This window comes from Amaranthus tricolor, chromosome 17 (genome assembly GCF_026212465.1).
Source record: "Amaranthus tricolor cultivar Red isolate AtriRed21 chromosome 17, ASM2621246v1, whole genome shotgun sequence".
Lineage (NCBI taxonomy): Eukaryota > Viridiplantae > Streptophyta > Magnoliopsida > Caryophyllales > Amaranthaceae > Amaranthus > Amaranthus tricolor.
Window position 1 is genome coordinate 13787101 of NC_080063.1, and position 22350 is coordinate 13809450.

At 34.0% G+C, this 22350-nt stretch overlaps 3 protein-coding genes across 4 annotated transcripts; all 3 read left to right on the forward strand.

Annotated features, from left to right (window-relative positions):
- Positions 1–915: 915 nt before the first annotated feature.
- On the forward strand, positions 916–6803 carry LOC130804396 (U-box domain-containing protein 52-like). 2 transcript variants are annotated; one of them, XM_057668815.1, is made up of 9 exons: positions 916–1391; positions 1778–1848; positions 2797–2918; positions 3004–3216; positions 3567–3843; positions 3911–4012; positions 4102–4530; positions 5209–6027; positions 6515–6803. In XM_057668815.1, exons 1-9 carry the CDS (start codon positions 1235–1237, stop codon positions 6581–6583), a joined length of 2259 nt encoding a protein of 752 aa, XP_057524798.1. In that variant the 5' UTR covers positions 916–1234; the 3' UTR covers positions 6584–6803. The 2 variants fall into 2 exon arrangements, with proteins under 2 accessions (XP_057524798.1, XP_057524799.1); XM_057668816.1 differs by having other exon boundaries at positions 1242–1395.
- Positions 6804–8454: 1651 nt separating this feature from the next.
- On the forward strand, positions 8455–9591 carry LOC130804145 (leucine-rich repeat extensin-like protein 3). The gene has a single exon (XM_057668481.1). It carries the CDS (start codon positions 8588–8590, stop codon positions 9197–9199), a length of 612 nt encoding a protein of 203 aa, XP_057524464.1. The 5' UTR covers positions 8455–8587; the 3' UTR covers positions 9200–9591.
- A 1603-nt stretch (positions 9592–11194) lies between these two features.
- Positions 11195–21236, forward strand: LOC130804230 (chitin elicitor receptor kinase 1-like). The gene is made up of 12 exons (XM_057668606.1): positions 11195–12120; positions 12314–12353; positions 12466–12500; positions 12619–12765; positions 16098–16279; positions 17250–17339; positions 18610–18703; positions 18806–18957; positions 19029–19120; positions 20237–20375; positions 20499–20594; positions 20691–21236. The coding sequence occupies exons 1-12, from the start codon at positions 11511–11513 to the stop codon at positions 20850–20852; spliced, it is 1839 nt and encodes a 612-aa protein (XP_057524589.1). The 5' UTR covers positions 11195–11510; the 3' UTR covers positions 20853–21236.
- The last annotated feature ends 1114 nt before the right edge of the window (positions 21237–22350 follow it).

Consider the following 22350-nt stretch of genomic DNA (forward strand, 5'->3'; position numbering starts at 1 on the left):
GTATAATGATATCAACGAACAACATGCACCACGAAACATTTCTCTAAATAGAATCTTATTATCCTAGAAAGAACCGTCGCACACAGACTAGTTCACGAAACAAATACTTGATATAAAATTATCCTGATAGAAAAATCTTTAAATTTCTGTTTCACATATTCTAACATTGGTTTGATCTTCCTTTTATTTAAATTGGACTACCCTTTTTAAAATTTATATGGCATAAGCCTAACTATTTTTCTATAACCCACTAAAATACTTCTTTTAGTATTTTTCTCTTTTCTTCAAATCAATATGATTATTATTTACTTTATAATTTTCTTATAGTTAGAAACCTCATGCACATCCCCTTTGTTTTTTAGATTAATAGTACATTAATTATCCTTTTATTTTTTTTAATATTGTTTGTTCCATATTTCCTTAAGATGCTAATTAACCAACTTAATCTCATTAGTCCTGATAAAATAATTATCCCAATTTATTCTTCCAAAACTTAATAAAGTACTAATAAAATGTTAATTATATCAAAACTAAATATTCTACTACTAGAACTAGATTGTCTCTTCTTAAATGATTAATAAAAGTTAGGTAAAAGATCATTTTTTTTTACTAATGTTAGTTTTAGACTAATATTACTTAGATTAATATTAATTGAAAATTGTTAATTTTGTTCTAGTTTCAATTAATGCTATAAGCTTTAAATTTTAATAAATTATGTAGGTAAATTAAAAAGGCATTATTTTTAAATTAGCCAAACTAAAATATATTTTACTAAATTATAGTAAATGAGTAGGAGTAGCTATATTTTAAAAAATTTGACAAATTAACCTAGTTCCATTTTTATAAGGCAGGTAGGTATTTAAGGGGAGGTTAAAGATTAACAAGTACAAAAAAAATTAACAAATAGGAGTATTTCCTAAAAAAGCAAAATTTGTTTGGTTAAAACTCAAAAGTTAGTTTAAACCACAAAATAAAAACATGAAAGTTAGTTGATCCCCCGTTTCCCGCGTGAAAAGCTTTTGTGAGCAGCAAAAATGGAGAAGAAATCTTGAGACGGACAAATAATCTGAACAGGGAAAAAGAATTCATTGGACAAGATTCAAGAGAGAGAAAGAGGATTAATTTGGATTCTCCTCTCCTTTTTCTTTTTCTCTCTTTCTTTCTCTTCGAATCTCTGATTATCCTCTATTATTTTTGGATTCTCAGGGACATTTCAACAAACAGTTGGTGGGCAATGTCTTTTTCAGAAGACATGGGGACGCTGCCCATCAACTCTACTGCCGTCGCCATTGACAAGGATAAACACAGCCAATTTGCAGTGAAATGGGCAATTGATCATCTTTTGTCCGGGAATAATTTCCTCATTTTGGTCCATGTTAGACAGAGAAATCGTAGGTATCCCTCCCTCTTTGTGGTAAATTGATTGAGAAAGCATTATGATATAGAAAAGGACAATTTTCCGAAACTATTATTGAAAAAATTACTTTTTGTCAAAAATTACCTGGATTTTTTGGTTAAAAAAATTACATTTAACGCTCAAACGAATAGTTTCCAATAAATGGTGGCTTTTGGAAAACAAATATATTTTTCTAGCTAGTTTTTAACAAAAAGAATTATTTTTATATGTAATTTCCAACAAATTTTCCTATAGGAAACCCGTTTTTTCAATTGCAATTCTAATTAATTAAAAAGTATTGAAATATCTTGTTTTTGTTATATGTTGTATGAAATTTCACTTCGGGGGCTTATTTTTGTTTTGTGTTTTGTATGTTTGTAGCTGACGGAAGTTTGGATTTTGATCCTCAACATATTTTCATCCCTTATCGTGGATATTGTGCTCGCAAATCGGTAATTAATCGACAAGCTTTGTTATATTATGTTTTGTTATTAGGATTATATCATAGCTTTGTCTATATAGAAGTATGAGGTATTCATTTGTTAGAAAATACAAAAAGAGTATTCTATCAAAGTTATGTACAACTCATCAAGTTTGTTGTTTATAATTCTTACGGTCTGTTTGGTTGTTTAATATGATTTAGCTAGAAAAACTACATGATCAAATACAGGTAGTAGTTATTAGACGTCTCTAGCAACTCCTAGAGACCTTTTGACTCGTATTGTGCGAATGGAGATATATATACTTATTGAGAATTTGAGAGAAATAGAGCATCTTTGGGAAAACATATATGGATAACCCTGCATGTGCTGCGTCCACACTTCTAGCCCAAAGGGTTCTTATATGAGGGGGCGTGATAGAGTATACAACGTATCTCAGGGCCTCGATCATAAGCTTAAACTTTTGGTTAAGTTGGTGCCTTAACAATATGTTGCCGACATGTTCAAGTAAAAACTCAAAACATCACTTATGACATACCTCAAGCTGAAAGTGTGTTTCTAGCTTTTTGTCTATAGATTATCTTCGATAATTTTGTATACACATTCATTGGCAATTTGGCATCATCATTTGACCAGTCTGTGACCCTGCTTTCGAGCGGGATATTGGGTATGATGATAACGATGTTTGACCAGTCTGTGCAAGGTAGAAGGGAGATGGCATACACTTGAATTCATTTCTTTTTTGGCAATCATATACACTTAAAATTTATTGGGTATAGTTGCCAAATAAATCTGTTGTATACTTGCATGTAGAAAACTCTAGTGTGGTTGTGTATCTTCAATACATGTTTATGTTTATCTGTTAAAATTAATTCACGCGTTGAAACAATTAAAGGTTTGACATTGTTGTGATATCGAAACAAAACAAACATGAATTTCACTTATAATTATCGTTATCAGGTTCAAGTGAAAGAGGTTATTCTTGATGATTCTGACGTAGCTAAGGCTATACTGGACTATGTCAACAGCAACTTCATCACTAACATTGTTATCGGTGCATCTACACGAAATGCTCTTGTGAAGTCAGTTGGAGTTCTTATCTCTATATAAGCAAGAAAAGTATGTTTACAATCCTAGTTTCTTAAACTATGTTGTTGTCAATTACAGAACCTTCAAAAAACTTGATGTGCCAAGCCATGTGACCAAATGTGCGCCAGAGTTCTGTTCGGTGTATGTGATTGCGAAGGCAAAAGTGCTTAGTGTACGATCAGCTCAACGTCCTGTTGTTAATACTCCTATTCCTCTTAAGCTTTCACCTTCAGTAGTATTAACTCATCAACATTCCGTTGAACATGCATCTTTCGATGATCTCCACTCAAGGTAAATTGTATGTGCTACTATTTCGGGTCACATCTTTAACATTCTTGATCAGTCCTTAGTAATAGTGACTCTAGTACAAACTTCGTACAATGTTATTGCTGACTTTGTATTAAAAGTTCGATCTAATGTTGAATTAGGGGGCCTAACTTCTGAGAGTGTTCCTAGTTTAACTAGATCAGACTATGCCCCAAACCGAAGTCTTTGTTTGAAAGAACGAGCTTTTGGAGGTGGAATGAGGTTCAGAGGACCGTGTCTATCTTTCAGCTTCTATTCAAGTCCAAAGACTAGAGTTAACATAAAATGTTTGCATTCGTTTATTTTGGTAAACTTCTTTCCTTTACTGAAATCAGAACACCTTCTCTTCGAGGATCAAACTCCAACCCAGCTGAAAGAAACAATGATAGCAGCAGGGGAGGACGGCAGGCCATGTTGGGCGGTTCTTGGAAGGGTTCAGTGTCAATGGAAAACATTGACATTTCTGGTGGCAGCGTAAGCAATCGAAGTTCCTTATCGGATGATGATCATTTGGACCATTTTCCATTCTGTAATATGCATGATGTGCCAGCCAAAGAGTTGGACTTTTCTTTTGTTGGTGGTGTTCCAAGAAGGGAAGATACTCACTCACCGGTAAGTACAAAGTTAGTCAACACATCAATTAGTAAAATTAATTGTAACTGTTTATTTTGTGCTGTAGAATAATCTAGAAGCAGAAATGAGACGCTTAAGGCTTGAGCTGAAGCAAACTATGGATATGTACAGCTCGGCTTGCAAAGAAGCAATCACTGCAAAGCAGAAGGTGGTTGTTTCACTTGTCGGTGTTGCTTTGCATATAATATTTATTTTACCGAAAACTTGGGATATAATAGCTTAATTACTGTTAAACAGGCTAAAGAGCTAACTGATTGGAAGACGGAGGAACTCCGGAAGTTTGAGCAAACAAGGTATTCTGAGGAGTCGGCTTTTGCAATGGTTGAAATGGAGAAGGCTAGGTGTAAAGCTGCTGTAGAAGCTGCTGAAGCAGCACAGAAGTTAGCCGAGAAAGAAGCACAGAAAAGGAAGTTTGCTGAAATTAAGGCTAAGCAAGAAGCAGACGAGAAGAACAGGGCACTAAGTGCGCTAGCTCAGAATGATGTAAGGTACAGGAAATACACCATAGATGAGATAGAAGTTGCAACTGAAAAATTTTCCCCCCATTTTAAAGTTGGTGAAGGTGGTTATGGACCCGTTTACAAAGGTAGACTAGATCATACACCGGTTGCAATCAAAGTATTAAGACCAGATGCAGCACAAGGAAGGAGGCAATTCCAACAGGAGGTAACATAATTCCACTGTTCTTTATCATATTAATGATTATGTACTTGCATTAAATGTCACTAGGCTAACATTGTGTATTTAGTTATAAACAAAATTGTTAAAATTGGGATTCTACTTGGAATCATTCAGACCCGTAGAATCGAATCGTAGGATCGTAAGATTCTACAATAAACATAAATTTGCCTTCTAGTCATAATTATTAATCTCAAAATTTTAAGTTTATTAATAAAGTTTCATTCACTTCATTTATAAGAATAGAAATATATTTAATAATTAGTTCAAATCTTCATACTTATGAAGAAGTTTATTTTTTAAAAATTATGATTATGGATCATTAAAAAGGTATGAAAAATTAATGAGAGTTTCATGAGAAAAATTAATAAAATTAAGAATAAATTTGTAGAATCAAATCGTCGAATCGTGTTATGATTCTACCTTTAAAAATTTTATTTTAATTAGAATTGTAAGATTAACTAACTTACGATTCTACATACGATTCGAATCGCTCACATGTTTTTGGATCGTAAAATCGTAGAATCATAGATCAAAATCGTGATTTTGATAACAATGGTTATAAATGTCGAAATTTAGTAGCAAACGTGAATTAGCATAATTAATTTTACGATAGATTGAATATACTTAGGTTAGTTTAGTTCATTGCTTTCCAAATTGATGCAGGTAGAGGTCTTAAGCTGTATGAGACATCCGCATATGGTACTTCTCCTAGGAGCATGCCCTGAGTATGGTTGCTTGGTTTATGAGTACATGAACTATGGAAGCTTGGAGGATAGGCTTCTACGGAAAAATGGTACCCCTCCTATTCCTTGGAGAATTCGGTTCAAAATTGCAGCTGAGATTTCGATTGCCCTTGCATTTCTTCATCAGGCAAAGCCTGAACCCCTGGTACACCGTGATCTGAAGCCAGCTAACATCCTCCTAGACCGCAACTATGTGAGCAAAATTAGTGATGTAGGTCTAGCTCGATTGGTTCCGCCTTCTGTAGCAAATAGTGTCACACAATATCACATGACTTCTGCAGCAGGAACATTCTGTTACATTGATCCGGAGTATCAGCAAACTGGGATGTTGACCACGAAATCTGATGTGTACTCGTTGGGGATTATGTTGCTTCAGATAATTACTGCAAAGCCTGCAATGGGTCTCAGCCATTATGTTCAACGGTCCATTGAGACCGGCACTTTTCCTGAAATGCTGGATCCTGCTGTGCATGACTGGCCTATTGAAGAAGCTCTATCGTTTGCACAAATGGCCTTAAAATGTTGCGAGTTAAGGAAACGAGATCGCCCTGATCTTAGTACTGTTGTGTTGCCAGAACTCTGTCGACTAAGAGATTTTGGGATGACAGAAGATCCAAACAATTTCTACGCTTATCAGCCAGTAAATCATATACCAATTCCACGCCCAAGATCATCAATGGGCCAAGGAAACTCTAACACATCATCAAGTTCACACCAACGATCTCCATATCCAGGCCAGGTACTTGAGCTCTTAATCCGCCATCCTCTTCCTGCAACAACATGATATCCATCTTGTGGGGTTTTGTGTATTTATGAAGGATTCATCTTTGCTCATGTTTTAAATCATTAGTTTTCCTGCATTCTTAAATGGGCCATTGCAACTAATACTTGTGATCTGATTGTTTTTTTATTTATAAAAAGTTGTAGATGATATTTGCTGCCGAGGGTCAATAGAAAACAACCCCTTTGCTATCACTAACGAGGGTCATGTTGTGTACAACTGACCCTTGAACCCTGCTAAGGTGGGAGCCACTCAATAGCATACGGGGTACTAAAATGTTGTGATTTGATTGCCTTCTAGTTTTTTTAGTAGTATTTAACTAAGGTGGGAGCCACTTAATTGCATTCGGGGTACAGAAGTCGCTTAGCATTGTTTTATTGTCAAGAAAGAAATCAAAACAGGGAAAATATCGACGTGCTAACATTTTTATATTGTTGATGACCAGGGTGGTCCTTCGAGAACCAGTCCATTGAGAACGAATCCTTCCTGGACACCTTCACAGGGCTCAGGTTAAGGGTGCAGAACTTCCACAGGGCTCACAATAAGGACGCAGAAAATCTGTAGGAGGCTGCTTCAGCAATGCTGTGAAAGTCTGTATAGTACTTGCGTGTGTATATTTTCATGCTTGGTGTGTATATCTTGATCCTTAAATGGAAGTTAAGGCTTCATGTACATGGGATTCTGTTTTTTGTTCCACAGTTAAGGAAAATGAAATTTTTTAGATCAGTTTCTAAGTTGATCTTTGAGATAGTATTGAACCTCAACCACCCTTCATTTGAACTGGAATATTCCGTGTTAAATATGAGGAGGGTTTGTATTGCACCCACAGTGCAGTCCAAATGGCCCTTGTGTGAGGGGGCGTGTTAGAGTAAACTCATAGAACAACAGCCTACAATATTCCATTACCTCAAACACCATTAAATGGATCCCAAAATGAATTTAAAGGGTCAGATGTATGCAACTGTACCCATATTGATAACACTAAAAAGATGTTATTTCTAATTGATCCTTTATAAACAAAATGTGAAAGCCATTTATTATACAAGTTTTTTTAATTTAATAAATGAGTGCTACAAATGATGTGTTGGTCATAAAACCTTTAGTTGGAACTATTTGCTACATAAAAACTTAGTAACTGAAGTACTATTTGTCGATCGATATTATTTCACTTTTTGTTCTTAATGTATAAGAAAAAATTTAATCAATTAACTCGTCTTGATGAATATATTTGTTAAATCAATTTTTATAATTTTTAATAATGTGTAATTAAAAATATTTAAAGTCAAAATAATATATTAAATAGCGTGAAAACAAAAAGCCAATATAATAATTTAAACCTAAATGCTAGAAAGTTGCATCAGAAGAGGGTGATATAGTCAAAATCCTAGGGATTTTCACTTATGTGCAGCAAGAAAAGTATAACTAAAGCCAGAAGAAAGCATAAAGTTGAAAGCCTAAGGCAACTTAGTGGGGAAAAGAATACCTGTAAATTGTAATGCTGTGTTTTTTTAATCTTAAACCAATTAGATTAATACTTTAATTAAGCCACATAAGTAACTTTGGATTCGCTTAAACCTGTTATTAGAGTTATGATCGTGTGGTTTAAGTATGAATTATACTCATTATTGTCTTGAAGATTGAGGTATAATAATTATGTATGCTTCTTTATGTTTAAATTCTTGTTGGGTTTTAATTTTGATTGACAATTTATGGGAGAATAAAACAAAAAATAGATGGATAAAGATATATATTAAGATGAGATGACGCGTGAAATTGAGTTGGTAGACGAAATTAACGTAATTGTAGGTCCATTTTCATATAATATCTAATGGAAATATAGAATACTTGAATTTCAATTTAAAACCAAACTGTAACAATAGTGATATAATACGTTTATTGATATATTATTGAAAGAACCTATGTACAAGAACAACTAACGAGTTAGATATTCAATAAGTGTAATTTCACCTATTTGGTATTTGTAGATTTGTACGTGTAATTGGGTAAATATTGATTGCTTTTTTCAAACATGCTAATGTTTTTAAGGGTTTTAGTTGCTATTTTTGGAAGGTGTTAATACTCTTCGTATGGTGGTACGTATATTCGACTCAGATACGTGTCTAAGTGTCTGACTTGACTATGTTAATAATAAATTTTAAACGAAATTAAAGTGTCCAAACTATATTTAAGGTTTAGATTCTAACACAGATACTTGAGTTAAAATGAAGAGCTAAAATAACAAAAATTAATCTAATCCAACCATATTCCTTAATTCATGATTTCTTAAAAAAAGTTGAGACAAACATACCTTATACCTTTCTTCCAAGAAGCATCTAAAAATCTAAACTTTATTAAGCACCACTTACACCCTTGCAATACACCCAAAACACTTTATCCCTCTTTTCTCAAATATATTCACTTCTCTTAACATCATTTTATTACCTTGGAAGTTAGAACCCTCCATTTTCAACCATTTTTGCTACATTTTTCATGCCTTAGAACACATAATACACCAACCATGAGTCTCATAAAATGCATATATCATCACAATTGGGCTAAAATTTCTACATTAGCACTAATTTTGACAATAAATTGTGTCACAAAAGTCTCATGTCAAGATCAAAACATACTCCCACTTCCATCATCAAGTTCAATAGCAGGACAACTCTGCATTAGTGAGTGTGGCACTTGCCCTGTCATATGCTCATCATCACCACCATCACCACCATCGCCGCCACCATCAACCACCACCCCGATACTGCCATTGTCGCCTCTGGCTGCACCGCAGCTTCCACCACCACCACCACATCCACATCCACCACCCGAAACCATCCAACCGTTTCTCCCACCACTACTGCCATTACTTCCACCACCACCCGAACCAAAGGTGTCCCACACACCGCCTCCGCCTCCACCACCACCAACACCGTCATCGCCATCGAGTGGACCCCACAAAGGTGGATATAATCATCCTCCACCTAGCTCACCAGCTGCATTTCCACTTGTGATAAATCCAGCTGGCCCTTCTCCTCCTGTGCCATACTACTACTTCTATGAGTCAAGTGCTGCATTCTCTATACTTCCTCTGCCAGCTTACCTTTCTGTTATTGTAATATTTGCCTTCATATGATGTGTCTTTTCTAAGTACTTCGTCTGAAATACTCACACCCGATTGTGACATATTTTGTGTAGAAAAATATCACTATTAATAGCAAGTATAACTGGTACAATTGTTACATATTTTATGTAGAAAAATGTCACTATCAGTAGAAAGTATAATTAATGGTGAAAGTATACTATAGACATGTATGTAGTTGACGTGATTGGGAACTTTGATCATAGTTTTGTATTATTTTTCACATTTTTTGTTTATAGAAGTGGGATGAATGTGTAATTTACTTCATTATGGAGCTAATAATTTATTGATTGATGTAATTTGCTTTCATCATGGTGCTTTAGATTGTGGTGATAGAATGTCAATAATTATTATCCCTCCGTTCTTTTTTGATCTTCCACGTTACTATAACGGATAGTTTTAAAAGTTCTTTCACTTTAGAATACTTTCTATGTTTAGAAAGTTTTTATCCCACTTTTACCTCTCAAAACCCCTTTTCTTTTAATGTACCCCTTTTCTTTTATTTATAATTATTTTCTCTCTCATACTTTCAATACAATCATTACTTCACACTACTATTAAATTAAAATAATACCCACTACAATCTCATACTTCCAATACAATCATTACTTCACACTACTATTTAATTAAAATAATACCCACTACAACCCAAAGATTCTATCTTTATTAATATGTGAAAAAAAACCCAAAATGGAAGATAAAAAAGAACGGAGGGAATAAGAATGTTAACCTATCCCTTTATAGGGTTGGAAAAATTATTTTGGTTGGGTCTAATTTTATGTTTTCTAATAGTCATAAGTTTGTTCTTTTGTTATTTTAAATGGTGGATTATAATTTAAAATAGTTTTATCTAAGGACCATTTTAGATTGTGAAATGAAAAATTATTAATTATTATTTTTATTTTTGAATAAATTCTTATATATGTTATCCTAATTTGTTGGGATTAAGATTTTTGCATTGTTGTTGTAATTAATATTTCCTCTGAATTTTATTAGTTGCTACACTTTCTATATTTCTCCGTGTATAATGTAAAACATAGTCAAGTGGAATCTTGTTTGATTTGACTTAATACGTATGATCATAATATTAACTTTTTAGAATTTTTAATCATATGAAATTAAAAATATAAAATATTGCAATTGTATATAGGATAGTGTGAAAAACAGAAGTGTAGCAACTATTAAAAATCAGAGAAAGTAAATTCTTCTTAAACTTGGCCCCACCCTTTCTCTCTCTTTCTCACCTCCTTCATCTTCTACTTCACAAATTTTTGTGAGAAACAGTCTCTTTGAGAGACCATATCTGTTTAGGCCGATCCATTATATATTTTTTAATAGATTATAGGTAAGCATTAAGAATGATGTAAGTAGACATTTAAGATATTAAAAGCAGGCATTAAGGATAGCTAAATAAACATTAATGATAATGTAAATAGATATTAAAAATATAATAAGTAAACATTAATCTCTAATAAGCTAGATTTAAAATACATCTCTCAAGAGATTAGCTGCTTCTACTTTAGCTCTTAAAGTATAATAATGAGCTTACATGACGGTATTTTGTGAATATTAAATTTCGGGGGGCATTGGGGCCTACAATGAGAATTTCATAGTTTGGGTTAGAAGTTTAGGCTACTCGTTCAGCTCATGAAATGATATGGAAATAAAAAATAGATTAAGTAAATTATTTTTTCTCTTTTTATGAGTTAATAAATAAATTTAGGCTTGTACTTTAAATCTACACAAGAGGAAAGTTAACTACACACGAACTATACCGACATATTTGATGAGGTTCCATCCTAAAACTAATTGATATTAAAAGTAGTAGTCAATCAAATATACATGTTCGTGGACCTCTTTTTAATTAGAAAAAATAAAAGATTAAAATATGTTAATGGATTATCCAAAAATGATAAAATTAAAATTTAGTAGACGGACTAAAATAGAAGGTCCCACAATACCGTCTCTTTGTCGACAAGGAGTGATTGATGTAAGTGATCACGCAGTTTACTTGTTTATGATCACATCAAATCATCTTGATTGTGATCATCATGGAGGTCGACATTTTTAAACCTTACCAATGTCAGCTTCAATTTTAGACTAATTTTCATTCTCCCTTTCCTATTATTTTTTCAACGAAACTTCCAATTATTCTGTTAATCGTTGACATTTGACCATCTAATGTAAAAACCCACCATTAAAGTCAATGTTATAATATCATGATCAATGGAAAATAAAACATTCTTCTACTTCGTCTGCCGTCTTTACCCATTTTAATTTTGATTAGGGTTTTGTTTGGGGTTTAATGGAGAAAAAAATAGAATTTCTGTTTACTGTTTTGATTATCTATTTGGGATTAGTTGAATCAACCTGTAAAAAAGGTTGTGATTTGGCTTTAGCTTCTTACTATATATATCCAGGTGCAACCCTTCTTGATATAGCAATTAAGCTACATACTACACCTCCAAATATTATGAACTATAATCCCCAAATCCCAAATGAAAATAGTATTGATAGTGGTTCTAGAATTAATATACCCTTTTCTTGTGATTGTATAAATGGGGATTATTTAGGTCATAGTTTTAGTTACCAAATTGAGTCTGGAGATACATATATTAGCATTGCTGGAACTGATTATGCTAATCTTACATCTGTGGATAGGCTTAAGAGTTCTAATGATTACCCTTCAACAAATTTACCTGTTGGTCGTGACGTTAATGTGCCGGTTAATTGTTCTTGTGGGGATAGTAGTGTGTCTAAGGAGTATGGTTTGTTTGTTACTTATCCGCTTCGTGTTGGTGATAGTTTGAATTCTATTGCTCGGCAGACGAATGTGAGTGCAAGTTTGTTGCAGCAATACAATCCTGGTGTCAACTTTGGTGCTGGAAATGGGATTGTTTTTATACCCGGTCGAGGTGAAAATCGAAAACTTTCCCTTTTTACACTCTTTGTTACTACTATTATTGAGTTGTAGCAATTTGGCATTATTTTGGTTTTTTGTGTTTGATGAATGTGGTTTATTGAATGTTTACTTGCTGACTATTAAAATTTGAAATTGCTATATCATTATGTGCTTTACTTTTGTTTGAAATGCACTGTTTTCTGCAGATAGAAATGGAAAGTACCCTCCGCTGAGTTCAGGCTCAAGGTAACTTGTAGTCTTTTCTTAAGTCTAAATGACTTTTATATGTGTAATATCTTACCATTCATGTGTCATATGTTTATAATTTTATTCTGTTTGTTTTTGTGAACATTTGCAGTCCAAATGGCTCCAGTCGAAAACCGACCTCCAGAGGTAATTATCTTCATTATCTTTATTCCTGCATTCCGTGTATTCATATATTCTTGATTTTTTTGTGTTGAAAATCTCAATGTTTATGGTACTTCATGAAAACTCTCATCTGCCATTGCAGGAATTTCTCCTGGAGTCATAGTGGGTATATGCATGGCTATTGGAGTTAGTGTATCTTTAGTTAGTTGGTATCTTGTCTACATAAGAAGAAAGAAGAAGAAAGAAGCCTTACTTTCAAATCAGTCGGAATTGAAGTCAAGACTAGCAGGTACTCTCCATTTTGTACAGTTACACTTACATGTATAACTTCTTTTTCAATTATATTGTGTTCTTTTTTTCTTTATTATTGAAGTTTAGCTTAAATAAGGAGGCTAATTGTTACTATGCGCAAAGCCATTAAAACAAGACAACTAGGTGCCTATACCTTCACGGTTTTTTTAAATAATAGAAGAAGGTCAGGTGATTGTATAAGAGAACAATTTTATGTGACAAACTGCATATAAGCTCAAACATGGATTGATCTCTCGTCCTCACTATTAACGTTATTGAAGAACTAGATGTGGTATTTATGCTCCAACAGTCCAACCTAAGCACCCAATTTTTCCTAGATTACCTTCCTCTGCTTTTGTTACCAATCCATCTCATCTGTGTTTCCACCAATCAAAGAAGCAGAGCACATTAAATTTCCACATTTTTTTAATTTAAAAAGTCGATGCCACAAAGTATTATCCACTTTGCAGTGAAGGATGAGACTAGGGTCAAATTTTGCTCCTTTATAATACATTACACTATATTAGGGGCTGTAGTCCTAATACATTACACTATATTAGGGGCTGTAGTCCTAATACATTACACTATATTCTGGGCTGTAGTTCTATTTTGCTCCTTTGTTTGACAGGCTAAGGGATGAAAGTGAGAGGAATGGAAAGGATAAAGGTTGCTTTATTTTCCAAAGAACCCATACAAATAGCGCACTTGCATTAAAATTGGAGTCCTCACTTGTACATATTTTATTGAGATTAGGCAATGTCCAACAACCTATCTTTATTTGGTTCTTTTATGTTTAATCTGGGGAGTAAAGCAAAGGCACCAATAGGCACGGAGGTAGGCACAAACTAGGTGTCAAGAGGGGACGAGCATGCGATTATAAGCAGCAAAACGAAAGTTCATATTGGTACTAGTTTTAGGATTTAGTTCATACACATAGCTAGTGCGCGCAATTAAAATGGTGTGTCTCTGGATCAGGACCCTGGACACTTAATTAGGAAATCCCTATAAAATCTCTTAAAATATGTGGTGTTAAATGCAAAATTGAGAAGAGAACAATGCAACTATATAGCCTAGTATTCTCGTGTGATGTGGTAGAGGTATGATTTTGCTGTTAAAGTATGGGATTTTCCACAAAACGGGCAAAAGAAAAACCTAGTATTCAATGCTCCATTGCACAACTAAGTACCAACGAGAGGTTTCCAAGTACATAGTTGTAGCTGACTCTACACGAAAAACTAGGAAAAAGTGAAGATCACATAAAGAATGTTAACGGTAATGTACGAGGGTCAAAAGGGACATTCCCTAGCATGATTGGAAGGAAACTGCTTCAAGTTAATTATGGGATATAAATACTTCGACATTCTCCACATCTGAGGTAACCAACTAATTTTATTGCAAACTCTGCTCTCAATCATTCGTGAATTAATTCCCTTGCATTTACACTTGTAAGAAGAACATTTTTTTAGACCTCACGCTATAAACAAACCCTAGCAAAGCTTCTCTTAGCTAAGGCCACAGTGCACTTGGAATCGGGCTTCCTAGGTAGTAAGTACTCATCCTATATTCTCACTGAAGTCCTCGAAGAATCCTTCAGGGCCCCTCTAACGTCGTAGAACCCGATTATCGAAGTGATCTTATTTCAATTTGAACAAGATAGCAAAGACAAGCCTCTCAATCCTAAATCATTCTAGATCTTTGAAAATTCGGGCAATTCAATTGATATAGTCGTATTAAAGGTGTTTAAAGAATTTGCTAGAATCACTTAGATTAAATTAGATTTTATTTTATTTTTTGATTGGTTAAAAGGACCCAACTCATTCCTCTCTTGTAAAGTTGGACACAAACTAGTAGGCAAAAAGGAATAACTCGTCTCTCAAACAACTCTACGACTCACTCACCAACTCTCAAAGGTGTAAATGGAATTCACTCGTGCAAAAATTGCTATCTCAATGAGAGTAACTCTTATAACCTAGAAACACAAGTTAAATATTATGTTTAATTACATTACCAATAATAAACAAACACTCCATGTTTGTTTTTTAGTATAAAAATATGGTTTCATTCATGGTTATAATGGTTATGAAACAACTTTTTTGGTCAATTTAAATGGCTTCCGTTGCCATGACTGGGTATTTTGGTGTAAGCTAGTTCAAAAACGTTTACAATATGGTCGCATCATGGTGATGTGGGTGAAATGTTTCATTATGGATGACACTAGCCAAGCACTTCTCAGGCATTGACTCGGTGTTTGATTATGCCTTTCCTCACACCTTCATCCACCTTGCGTGCCGTAGCTTTATATATTGCTGCACTTGTACTCGTCAATGTGCATGACCCTTCATGCATTTTTATGTATGCATGGTCATCTATCTTCCATCGTACATATAGTCACTTATAGTCATAGTTCTTTCATCATGCATATTTTTATGTATGCATGGCCAGCTATCTTCTATCTTTCACGTGTGCTTGGCAACAAAGAACTCCATGTGTGGCTTTTCCTAGCTCAAACCCAACTCCGCTCTCCATCCAGCCATCAAACAAGAGTTCACCACTCAATTTAATGTGTAAATTAGGCCACACCCAAATCCGATCACCCATACCTTGTAGAGACTGACCGCATACTTCGTGCTCACCCTCTTTCCATGCACCATGCAAATCGGTGCACACTCTATAGCAACCAAAATAAACCACTGACTCATTGTCTGTAAGTACACACTCACTCTCCTCATGCTTGGTTGGCTTCTCTTGCTAACTCTGCAGGCCAAACTGCAATTTAGTTTGAAAATTCAACCAAAACAAACCGTTGAGGCGCTGACTCGTTACCTCTTGCTAACTAAATGTAATATGCATGTGTGAGTGAGAACTGAGAAGTGAGAATGAATTCAGTGTAATATTGGACACAATACCCACCAAATAATTTGACCAGGGAACAAATGAATTGGTCACCTCCAAGATATACATTTATTTGCTTAGGTACTACTACAGTGGCTGAAACAGCCCAGCCGTTTTGTGTGTAGACTGAAGGCAGAATTTACTATTGATTAACATGTTCCAAAAAACGTAAGTTGCCATAGGGAACCCCCACAGAATTGCTTTCAAACAACATGTTGCTAAAATCCAAAATTCTCTTCCCTTGGCTGACTAACCAAATTCTGAGCAGTAAGATATATATTTATTAAATCTCTGAATGTGCTATTCTCTTTTTTTTCTTGTTTATTACTACTATTTTATTACTTTTGTATGAGAGCAAGAAATGTGATACTTGTAGTGAATTTAATTTGTTTGCATATAAGTAACATCCTTATAATATCATATCGTCATTTTAAGTAGAAGATGTGCCTGTTCAACCTGAAGCTGTGACAAGCAATCCTAAGCATCTTGGCGTAGCAGTTGACAAGTTAGTGGAGTTTTCTTATGAGGAACTGGCAAATGTGACTGATAATTTCAGCTTGGCTAACAAAATTGGTCAAGGTGGTTTTGGAGCTGTTTACTATGGGGAATTAAGAGGCGAGGTAAATGGTTACATTTACCTTCACTTACTATTTGCTAGGTCAACATTTCAGTGTTGTGAAAATTATTATCAAGTCTTCCTTCCTTGAATATTCTTTAAATTGAAGTAATATAATAACTGGATGTTAGGGATTGCTTTTTCACCTGTCATAATAATTCATCTGGACCTATGTTACTTGGACTTGAGTACTAATGTCGGATACCGTTTTCAAGTGTTGAATACGTCTAAATATTCAATTTTATGCCTAAAATGAAGTGTCTAAGTGACATACCAATGTCCAAGACCCCGAGCATCAAGGATCGTACACGGGTACGTGGAGCAAAATAAAAAGTTTGAGTAACATAGATTTGGACAAATGTAGTGCGATTCCTAGTTGCGTCTAAGATTAATTCTTGCTTTAACCAAGAACGCACTGATGAAGGAGTGGATTGAAGCAAATTTATCAAAAGCAACAAAAAAATTTTTTTGATCTGGTTAGCTGTCAATGTTTCTATGTGGGCTTCCTAGTATGAATCTGTTTGCCTTTCCCCTTGTTTTGCTCTCTTCCTCCTTGCCTCCCTTGGTATATCATTTTTCATGTGCTATATAAGGTGTGCCAATATTCAATTCAGTTATCTTAGTTGAGTTCATTCTATTGGCCTGGTGATTTTTTGCTAGTTAATTCAGGGGAAAAAAAGAAAGATTATTAAAGCAGTAAGCTGCTAACTTCAACACAAGAAAAGGTTGCACTAGCTATAAAAGTATTGTTCTATCAATGCAACAGTCTCATGCAAATTAAATTGGTTCTATTTAGGACAATGGTGTCTACTTTAAGGAAATTTATATATATTGATATTTATCTTGTGCTGATGGACTAAGACTTCTGTTAGTTGGCTTGGGCGCATAGCTTTTTGTCCACCATGTGTGTTTGTGCGTGTGTGTGTGTATAGTTTACGAAGTCCTAATCATGTGCGGCTCGTTTGTATCTGCAGAAAGCAGCTATCAAGAAGATGGATATGCAAGCAACAAGGGAGTTTCTTGCTGAACTTAAGGTCTTGGCACATGTTCATCACTTGAACTTGGTATGCACTATCGTGTACTGTAATAACGTTGAAGTTTTTTTTAATACAGTTTGATAAAGAGAAGACTATGTCTATATTGCCTGTAGACCAAGAGTATTGAAAAAGAGGATGTGATGTTTCCAAATAATAACACTATTACAAATTTAGTCCGTTTGTTTGAATACTGAGTTACTTGATTTTCCCGCATTATTTTCTTCTTAGCCCACCCAATCCCATAAAACACATTTTCAAATAATACAAAACCTTTAGAAGTGAAAAAAATATCCAGGCACAGAATACTGCTTTCCTCAAGGATCACATGTTCTATTTTTTCCGAACGTCATAGGTAGTCACTAGTCATAAGCTGTAAGAATTGTGTATGAGACTAAGTCTTACTCAAGAGAGATGTTTGGATGTTAAAATTAATTGACTGAACGATTGTTTCGAAATATACTTACAATTAATGGATGAACAAAGCCCAATCCTTTCTCCATTGCTGTATTGGCTACTATGATAGTACTATAGTAGATGTTTCTTTCTGGCTTATTTTTTTCCGTTTGATCCTATTTATAAAATGTAATCAAATATTTTTGTGTGCACTTGTACAAAATGCTTCTCAATCGACATATAATATAATTTTTTCTGAAACTTATTAGGAAGTTAATTAGATTTTCCTTCATTCACTTGTGCATTAAATTAAATTGAGTGCACTTCCATAGGCGGATGTATACAATAACATTGGGTAGCATAGGCTACCCATGTTTTTTGTGATAATTTTCCTTTTATCTTTACCTTGTACTTCCTTGGTTCTATTATACTGGTTACATTTGATTTTTTTACGCAATGCAATATATTATTTTAATTTTATGAAAGTATGCGACTAGATGATTCAATCAAAATTCAACTTGCCTATATTTTTTCTTACATATAAGCCATAATATATAAAATAAGCTTAAACGATGAATAGTGTCAATAACCGTGATGTAGCTAGTATTTCAGAATGATAAAGTATTTCACTATGTCAAACTTTGATCTCGTTGTAATTTGTAGCTTGTAACTTTGTACAATGCGGTGCATATGACATTTATGGCTCTTTTCATTTTATACTGGCAGCGAGATGAGATTATTATTGCGATATTTTACTTGTACAGGTCAATTTGGAGTAATGAAAAAATTTTGGGCTGTTCATTAATCATTTTATAAACAGAACTGTGTCAAATTTTTTTTATTAATTTACTTCAACACGTTGGTGTTACCCATGATTTTGAGTTCTAGATCCGCCACTGTGCAGGTCCGCTTGATTGGATATTGTGTTGAGGGTTCTCTTTTTCTGGTGTATGAATATATTGAAAATGGTAACTTAAGTCAACATTTGCGTGGTTCTGGTGGGTTTCCGTCTTAGCAAATCTTACTTCCTATTTTTCTTCCGTTAGGCATGAACAATGTATCTGTACAAGCGCCAACATGTTTGTTTCTTTGTTCCTCAGAACGAGCTGTTCTTCCATGGCATGCTAGAGTACAAATCGCTCTTGATTCAGCAAGAGGTCTGGAATATATTCACGAACACACTGTACCTGTCTACATTCATCGTGATATCAAATCTCCTAACATATTGATTGATAATAATTTCCATGCGAAGGTATTTTAAATGAACGCATCATTTTTTGTTTATTCATGAGTATACCTTCTCACAATGTCCTATTTGTGTAGGTTGCAGATTTTGGATTGACAAAACTGTTAGAGGTTGGGAACGCATCTTTACCTACTCGTTTGGTGGGAACATTTGGATACATGCCACCGGAGTAAGTTTTTTATTAGTTCAGTATCTAGTGGATAATAGAATGCTTTCCATCCTTTTCCTCTGAAACTTTGCCTCTTCATTAGTAGTTTTCATAGTTAGACGCATCAAGGTAACAGGCGGAGCAATTAAAATTTTGTTTTATAATGGCAATTCAAACCTTGCGGATTGAAGTTTTAGAAGTTAAAGAAGTTTAGGAACAACACAAATTGTGAACTTCCTCTTATGGTCACATAAGCTATTTTCTTGGTAGGTTATTGAGTGATACAGATCCCGATCTATCTTGGGTCTAATGCAAGTAAATACGGAAATAATGAATTAAGGCGCCTTTTACTCTTGTTTGACATCTCTGAAAGTCCTTCTCCTAGAGATTTGAATGTCGTTGATGTTTTGTATGCATGGCACACTTTGCTCTTTCTTTATGCCATTGATTATTTTAACCCTCTAGCTATAAAAGGTTTTGGTTTGTTGGGATTTCATGTGGAGGTGAATATATGAATATATGGTTTTCCCATCAAGAGGTTAGTTCTTTTCATGTCGTACTACCAGTTGAAGATCTAATTGAATAATTTCTTGACCTTCTTTGGTTAGTGGTGCTAGTGTGTCTCCAGGGTTATTGTATCATCAATTGATATATATTTTCACTCTATATGTATGTGTTATACTTAGAGGAAAAAATTAAGGAAGTCGTTATGATTGCGGTAACAGCCACGATGTCGTGGACACGGTGCCTTGCGATGTTGTGACTCGTTTTGTAGACATCGTCATGTGAATTTATGCTTTTATCCAAATTAAAGCTTATAGGTTTTTTAAAGCTAAATACACTTTTAAAAAAGATAATACTTCCTCTGTCCCTTTTAATTTGCACCTCTTTCTATTCTTGTTTGTGCCACTCATTTTGCACCCTTTCTCTTTTTGGCAATGGCCCCACTTTCTTTCTTTAAAAATCTCATCCACAAACTTATTATCTCTCTCCATCTTAACCATTCATTTCTATCATTCATTTGCTTTTTTCTTATTCTCCAACCATCCACAAACTATTATGTAATGTAATGACCTCATTTCTATTCAAGTCCATTACTATCAATGACTTGAGATTCTAAGGCTGTGTTTCATGCAGGTATGCGCAGTTGGGTGATGTCTCTCCAAAAGTGGATGTATATGCTTTCGGCGTTGTTCTCTTTGAACTCATTTCAGGCAAGGAAGCTGTCGTTAAAGAAAACAGATCAACTCTTCAACCACAGGGTCTTGCTGCTTTGGTAAACAATTGCTATATGTTGCTTATCATTCACTTTTCGCCATTTCTGTATCTCGTTTCTTGTTCAATCAATCCGTCTAATAATACAATGTGTTTATCATTTATATCTTCTTATTTACAACAGTTTGAGGAAGTTCTTAGTGAGTCGGATCCAAACAGCATATGCAAACTAGTGGATCCTCGTCTTGGGGAAGACTACCCTCTCGACTCTGTTCTCAAGGTGATTGATCCAACGTTAACATACATCAATGAAATTTTACGTCCAAAAGACGAATTTCTTTATCGATATTTGGTTTAATGCGAAGTTTGTATGCAGATGGTAGAACTTGCAAGGTCATGCACTCAAGAGAATCCTGAGAATCGGCCGAGCATGAGATCAGTTGTGGTTGCTTTAATGTCCTTTACGTCAACCACAAGAAATTGGGATATAGGCTTCTTAGATGAGCATAGCCTTGGAAGCCGTGTCTCCGGTAGATAGTTAATTACCGGCGATGCTATTGCTACCATGACTAACCTATTCATTTTAGATATAGGTGAATGATGATTGTAGATAAAAGCCCGTTTATTTTTTTCTTTTTGTTTATGTTGTACATTTATGGCCCGTTTGGTTGATGGTAATGAAGTAATGAGAACGAAATGTTATAATGGCAATAGTAATGAAGGAACGGATATGAGAATTGGTAATGAAGATTCTTTTGTTTGGTGTGCATGACTAAAGAATGGTAATGAAAGATAATATTCCATTGATTGCATTTGGTTGTTTGTAATAAAAAATGGTAATGACTCTTAGTTTCATTATTGTATATTTGTATCTAAAAGCATTATTGTATCTAAATTATTCTATCTAATGATTTTTTTTTAATAATAATATTTTTTTAGATAATTACATACATTACCTTTTTTTTTCATTATTTTTTTTTCTTCAGCTCGAAACAACATTACCTTATTTTATTACCACAGTAATACTTTATTACCATTACAGCCTAATACCAGGTTGTTTGATGGTAATAAAAATGGCCATTTTTGGTAATTTCATTATCTTATTTTATTACAATCCATTACCATTGAAGGCATCCAAACAATCAAATTTTTTATTACTTAATTTTATTACCATTACCGCCCCTAATATCATGTACCAAACGGGCCGTTATTCTATAAAAAATTGGTGAAATTTTTATAATCTAGGCGCCTTTTTAAAAAATGATTTGATATTTTAATAGGTAACAAATTGTCCAACTTAGGAATAGACATTTTGGTCTCATGTTCTTGCAATGTCACACGTTGATAGTAAATTGTCGAATTTGTTTTTTTAAGCACTGTTGATCAATTCTCTACTCGTGTTTTGTTGGAAAGTGGTGACTGGTGAGGCATCGCTTGAGCTCACCATCCTCTACTTAAAGATGTACTTTAATTGATTTTGATGCTCTTTCTTTCCCCATACTTCCTTTGTACTTCATTTGTTCTTCATAATTTCTAGGGTTTCAAAGTGGTCATCTTCTAGCTTAGCATTTGGATTGTAATTGCAATGGGTAGTGTAATTTTTTGAAAGAGAAACAATACTTAGTTTTTGGCAAGCTTATTGGAGTGATATTTGTACTAAGTTAGTTTATTTGGGTTTTATTTAAGGTTTCTTCAATATTCATTTGAGCATTTAAGTAGTGACTAAGAGAAGTTGATTTAACCCCTAACATCTCACTAATACTGGTTAGTGTATAGTTAGTTGATTTTAAATTCAAGCATTCAAATAACATAAATTCTTGTGAGAGACAGTCTCTAATTGGGCTAGCTCATTATATATTTTTTAAAATGTTTTAAGTAAACATTTAGAATGATGTAAATAAATATTTAAAATATTAAAAGTAGACATTAAGGATACACTAAATAAACTATAATGATAATATAAGTAGGCATTAAAAATAACATTAATCTTTAATGGGTTGGACTTGAGATATGTCTCTCAAAAAGACAATCTTTCA